The sequence below is a fragment of the Uranotaenia lowii genome, chromosome 1 (genome assembly GCF_029784155.1).
Source record: "Uranotaenia lowii strain MFRU-FL chromosome 1, ASM2978415v1, whole genome shotgun sequence".
NCBI classification, from domain to species: Eukaryota; Metazoa; Arthropoda; class Insecta; order Diptera; family Culicidae; genus Uranotaenia; species Uranotaenia lowii.
The window spans coordinates 447,573-455,000 of record NC_073691.1 but is presented as its reverse complement, the minus strand read 5'-3'; the positions used below and the strand labels follow the sequence as shown (position 1 = coordinate 455,000).

Sequence of the window (7,428 nt, the reverse complement as noted above, 5' to 3'; positions counted from 1 at the left end):
GATAGATAGATAGATAGATAGATAGATAGATAGATAGATAGATAGATAGATAGATAGATAGATAGATAGATAGATAGATAGATAGATAGATAGATAGATAGATAGATAGATAGATAGATAGATAGATAGATAGATAGATAGATAGATAGATAGATAGATAGATAGATAGATAGATAGATAGATAGATAGATAGATAGATAGATAGATAGATAGATAGATAGATAGATAGATAGATAGATAGATAGATAGATAGATAGATAGATAGATAGATAGATAGATAGATAGATAGATAGATAGATAGATAGATAGATAGATAGATAGATAGATAGATAGATAGATAGATAGATAGATAGATAGATAGATAGATAGATAGATAGATAGATAGATAGATAGATAGATAGATAGATAGATAGATAGATAGATAGATAGATAGATAGATAGATAGATAGATAGATAGATAGATAGATAGATAGATAGATAGATAGATAGATAGATAGATAGATAGATAGATAGATAGATAGATAGATAGATAGATAGATAGATAGATAGATAGATAGATAGATAGATAGATAGATAGATAGATAGATAGATAGATAGATAGATAGATAGATAGATAGATAGATAGATAGATAGATAGATAGATAGATAGATAGATAGATAGATAGATAGATAGATAGATAGATAGATAGATAGATAGATAGATAGATAGATAGATAGATAGATAGATAGATAGATAGATAGATAGATAGATAGATAGATAGATAGATAGATAGATAGATAGATAGATAGATAGATAGATAGATAGATAGATAGATAGATAGATAGATAGATAGATAGATAGATAGATAGATAGATAGATAGATAGATAGATAGATAGATAGATAGATAGATAGATAGATAGATAGATAGATAGATAGATAGATAGATAGATAGATAGATAGATAGATAGATAGATAGATAGATAGATAGATAGATAGATAGATAGATAGATAGATAGATAGATAGATAGATAGATAGATAGATAGATAGATAGATAGATAGATAGATAGATAGATAGATAGATAGATAGATAGATAGATAGATAGATAGATAGATAGATAGATAGATAGATAGATAGATAGATAGATAGATAGATAGATAGATAGATAGATAGATAGATAGATAGATAGATAGATAGATAGATAGATAGATAGATAGATAGATAGATAGATAGATAGATAGATAGATAGATAGATAGATAGATAGATAGATAGATAGATAGATAGATAGATAGATAGATAGATAGATAGATAGATAGATAGATAGATAGATAGATAGATAGATAGATAGATAGATAGATAGATAGATAGATAGATAGATAGATAGATAGATAGATAGATAGATAGATAGATAGATAGATAGATAGATAGATAGATAGATAGATAGATAGATAGATAGATAGATAGATAGATAGATAGATAGATAGATAGATAGATAGATAGATAGATAGATAGATAGATAGATAGATAGATAGATAGATAGATAGATAGATAGATAGATAGATAGATAGATAGATAGATAGATAGATAGATAGATAGATAGATAGATAGATAGATAGATAGATAGATAGATAGATAGATAGATAGATAGATAGATAGATAGATAGATAGATAGATAGATAGATAGATAGATAGATAGATAGATAGATAGATAGATAGATAGATAGATAGATAGATAGATAGATAGATAGATAGATAGATAGATAGATAGATAGATAGATAGATAGATAGATAGATAGATAGATAGATAGATAGATAGATAGATAGATAGATAGATAGATAGATAGATAGATAGATAGATAGATAGATAGATAGATAGATAGATAGATAGATAGATAGATAGATAGATAGATAGATAGATAGATAGATAGATAGATAGATAGATAGATAGATAGATAGATAGATAGATAGATAGATAGATAGATAGATAGATAGATAGATAGATAGATAGATAGATAGATAGATAGATAGATAGATAGATAGATAGATAGATAGATAGATAGATAGATAGATAGATAGATAGATAGATAGATAGATAGATAGATAGATAGATAGATAGATAGATAGATAGATAGATAGATAGATAGATAGATAGATAGATAGATAGATAGATAGATAGATAGATAGATAGATAGATAGATAGATAGATAGATAGATAGATAGATAGATAGATAGATAGATAGATAGATAGATAGATAGATAGATAGATAGATAGATAGATAGATAGATAGATAGATAGATAGATAGATAGATAGATAGATAGATAGATAGATAGATAGATAGATAGATAGATAGATAGATAGATAGATAGATAGATAGATAGATAGATAGATAGATAGATAGATAGATAGATAGATAGATAGATAGATAGATAGATAGATAGATAGATAGATAGATAGATAGATAGATAGATAGATAGATAGATAGATAGATAGATAGATAGATAGATAGATAGATAGATAGATAGATAGATAGATAGATAGATAGATAGATAGATAGATAGATAGATAGATAGATAGATAGATAGATAGATAGATAGATAGATAGATAGATAGATAGATAGATAGATAGATAGATAGATAGATAGATAGATAGATAGATAGATAGATAGATAGATAGATAGATAGATAGATAGATAGATAGATAGATAGATAGATAGATAGATAGATAGATAGATAGATAGATAGATAGATAGATAGATAGATAGATAGATAGATAGATAGATAGATAGATAGATAGATAGATAGATAGATAGATAGATAGATAGATAGATAGATAGATAGATAGATAGATAGATAGATAGATAGATAGATAGATAGATAGATAGATAGATAGATAGATAGATAGATAGATAGATAGATAGATAGATAGATAGATAGATAGATAGATAGATAGATAGATAGATAGATAGATAGATAGATAGATAGATAGATAGATAGATAGATAGATAGATAGATAGATAGATAGATAGATAGATAGATAGATAGATAGATAGATAGATAGATAGATAGATAGATAGATAGATAGATAGATAGATAGATAGATAGATAGATAGATAGATAGATAGATAGATAGATAGATAGATAGATAGATAGATAGATAGATAGATAGATAGATAGATAGATAGATAGATAGATAGATAGATAGATAGATAGATAGATAGATAGATAGATAGATAGATAGATAGATAGATAGATAGATAGATAGATAGATAGATAGATAGATAGATAGATAGATAGATAGATAGATAGATAGATAGATAGATAGATAGATAGATAGATAGATAGATAGATAGATAGATAGATAGATAGATAGATAGATAGATAGATAGATAGATAGATAGATAGATAGATAGATAGATAGATAGATAGATAGATAGATAGATAGATAGATAGATAGATAGATAGATAGATAGATAGATAGATAGATAGATAGATAGATAGATAGATAGATAGATAGATAGATAGATAGATAGATAGATAGATAGATAGATAGATAGATAGATACTACCACACAATAGTACGGCACTGCGAGAACGATATTCTTTCTCAAAGAACATAACATTTCACCGATATAGCCGATAAAATAATTTAGTAATATATACAAGATTTTTAGAAATTTCTTTCGGGTGGACCTACGGTCCACCTACGGCTGCTCCTGGCATAATGGTTGCATTCCGCGATTGATTCGAGATGAAACAACATTGCACAGATGAAAGTGTGCTGGGAACTAGCAACACAATCTTACTGTACAGATTCGAAAATCCCCAAATTTGAAAGAATCAATAATGACGCCGGCCATGCCCTTGTAGTCGATAGAGGAAAGCATAGTGCGTGGTGATTATTTTTATGGATCCCTCTATAAATCTCACGCTGAGTTATGTCACCTTGGTAAGAAACGTGGCAACTTAAAACGTATGCACGAAAAACTTTATCAAAAATACATAACCAGTGACTTGATAGCTCGATATTATAAGATCCACATTGAGGGCTATCCGGGCTATCTATAAGTGGGCTGAATGTTATAAATCATCTAGTTTTTCTAAGTCTTATGATCACCCAGCTGAGATTTTAAAATAATATTTATGTAAAAACGCGATAGATTATCATTTTTGACTTTGATCGTATTATCAAGGCTACAAAAACTGCACTTTTTTAATTAAACAAAACTCATTTATCTTCCACTACTAGAACGTGGTCGACATCATTATTGATCTTTGTCAAAGGTAGAGTCTCAATTTTTATGCTTCCTAAAATTCCATACCGAATTCAAGCTGAATTGTACCCTATAGCACTAACTAATGTAAAATGTAATAATGTAATGTGAAAGCTGTTTTTACTACATTGGACAATTCGGTAGTAAGTTCCAGTAAAAAAATTAATGGTTTTCAAATCTGCGATATGCAATGACCTGCAATCCGCAATACAAGTCGCGTTTCAGGGATTCCAAGCATGAATTTTATCAAAACGACAGACTTGGACGGTTATGAAATAATTCTTCTCCTGTCTCGGCAAGTTTTACGCTCTGCCCCGAATTCACTGGGTGCACTAAAAATTTCTGTAGCATTGTTAGTATCTTATTAGGTTTCAGTTGAAAATCGAATCAACAGTTGAAAAATAAGCTGTTAAAAGCTCAATAACAAAAAAAACACTTACTGAAAATTTTTAAATTTATAATTAAATACATCTATCAATGGGTACAGATTCATTACAAAGCTCATAATCGAAGGCAAAAGCTTCTCAAAAAGCTTATCATTCGAACGAAATTCCGTAAGCTTCACTTCGGGAACAATTGTTTAGGAAAAACACACACTTGTGCGCCTCTATCACATAATCCTCAACTTCAAAATCCTCTCCCCTTCTTTCTCTCTTCAGTGTCGGTGTCAAATCTGTGTATTTACTACTAGTTTTATTTTACCCACTTGTGATATACAGTATTTTCTGTTTACAATTGCCCCTTTGAGCGAATAGTTGTTTCTTCGCTTTCAACCTTCGTACGATCTTCGGTAAAATAATGAAAAAAAAACTTGCTGGAAACAGTTATCCCCTTTTCTACTTCCGTTTTAATCTTGACATGATCGATATTCACAGTTTTATTATTTGCTTCTTCCAAACGGTCACTTGACGATTGTACAAAACCAAGGCCTACTACTTCCCTGAGTAGAATCAATCTTCTCACTATGAATATTGTCGCTTTTGTGATCCAACAAATAAATAGAGAAATATAAAAAAAACTTATGCTGTGTACGGAAAAGCTTCACAAATTCTAAATGTAAATTTATCTCAAGTCACGTAAATCTCTCCTGCAAATAAGCAAGTTGATAAATGGTTGTCGCGTACTATTGCTAATCGATGTTGTTTACTGAAATGAAAATAAAATTATCTTCCTCCAAATTCAATGAACTTTGTCAGGTGTTGTGTTGTGATTAGCCACAGCATTAAAAATTCAAATTTGATGTTGTTTTGATATTATTAAATGTGTGTACTCATTTTGGTTTTAAGTTGAAATTTATCTATATTCTCAGTTAATTCTTATTTCTGTTCAAATTCTTTGCGTCCTTTCACCATAGACCGTTTAAATTTCAGTTTGATTATTCGATTTAGTTTGTAATCATGTGGAGCGAATCCATCTTGAGTCCAAAAAAAAGTCAACTGTGTAAGTTGCCACCATTGGATAGTTTATCCCAGGAGCTCTGCCATTGTTGTGATTTGAATTCAGCGTTTCAACGAATTTTCACATCTTTAATGAATCAGCTATTGTGATAACACTAAATGAAAATTTAATTTTTAAACGATGAAATAAAAGTCCTATAATAGAATGTATTAACTAGATTAAATTTTTGGCAGATATTTTACTGTTCAGCCCTCAGGCTAGAATATAAATAAAATTACAAAAATACTTCTTTTCGAGGAAATCAAAGGCAATGTTAAATGATTAGTTGTATGATGCAGAACTCCATAATAGTAATGGATGCTTCCGTTATTTATTCTTCGATGCTTTTTAGGCGTTGTGCTCTTCTCATCGGCTGTTTACTTTGCGGAAGCTGGAAGTGAAAACTCTTTCTTCAAGTCCATACCAGATGCATTTTGGTGGGCTGTGGTTACCATGACTACTGTCGGATATGGTGACATGACGTACGTTTTGCTTTTACAATACTTCACATTCTATAGCTGTTCATCTCAATATGACTTTTGAATATCAGTCACATTCATCCTACCAACTCTCATTTTGACCCTTAGTGTCTAAACCTGTTATTTGTTCCTTCTGTGCCTTAATTTCAATAACATATCTTTGTTTATGAAAGCCGTACCTGCCCTCTGGGTTCTTTTATGATTTTTCACACTTTTAAATTGTGATTATCATAGAGAGAAAAAATACCATAAACTAAGTCACATCGGTAACATCATCATTAGTTAAAAAAAACAACAAACCCACTGCCATTCGTAATTAACGAAACGTCATCCCTCATTGTTATGAATCGCCAAAACATTTGTACATGGTCATTAACAGAATCAAAACAGACGATTTTCGATGTGCCCAAATATTTTTTTTAATATTCAGAAGCTTTGCTATGGAAAGCTGAACTTACTAATATTTGTTTTTTTTTTTCTAAACAAACCCATCCAAAACTCAGTAGGCCTTTAGTTCGTCATGTTGCACTTTAAAAAAATCACTCATTGAATGCAGGTCTTTGTCTCCTTTTAACCCTCACACTTGATAGTAAAAAAATTCACTCGCACAAAAACTCTTGCTTACCAATTTTCTGATTACATATTCGCTTTTGGAGATTGAATAAATAAATCAAGCAGTTGGAAATTTACTGCATGCAATCTTTTGCTGTGATTTTTCTACCCAATTATCTATCGTCGACATGAATTGGCAATAACAGACGAAGATTATGTCTTTCATAATTTTTCCATTCAATTACAAAGTTAAAATGTCGAAATTTTTAATCAAAGCCTAACATTTTTCCTCATTCAATTTATTTTCTTTGTTAGAATCGAATCAACTGCTCATTTTGAATGTCTCCAATCTATTACTGTACAGCATTCTTGCTAGAATAGAATCGGTTTAACTGGCTTCGCTATACTCAAATTATGTAATTATGTTTTCGATTGGTCACTCCTCGAACTTTTTATTCTATGCATGAACAAATTTTTGTTTAAATCATTTCGGTTTTGTATATTTTATGATCTGCTCTATCAGTGCAGGTTATTTGTGTTATGTTTGTTCAATCAAAAGTCAATGTTTTTCCCATGTGTTTAAAATAATTCGCAATTGAATGATACGCTTGAAAGTGTTCATTTCGAGTTATTGTTTTTTATAAATCCAACTCATAAGAGCTGGACACTCACCACCATCTTGTTTTCTTCAATACACTTTCGCTTTT

General features: G+C 29.5%; 1 protein-coding gene across 8 annotated transcripts in view; it reads left to right on the top strand.

Moving 5' to 3' along the window:
• LOC129739409 (potassium voltage-gated channel protein Shaker) overlaps window positions 1-7,428 on the top strand; it is a 115,716-nt gene that overhangs the window by 96,730 nt on the left and 11,558 nt on the right. For 7 of the 8 annotated variants that reach the window (XM_055730858.1, XM_055730859.1, XM_055730856.1 and 4 more), the window contains one exon: window positions 6,043-6,172. The exons of the other annotated variant lie outside the window; for it this stretch is intronic. In XM_055730858.1, coding sequence (XP_055586833.1) covers window positions 6,043-6,172 — 130 coding nt within the window. The remainder of the gene's footprint in view (window positions 1-6,042; window positions 6,173-7,428) is intronic. 8 annotated transcript variants of the gene reach the window in all.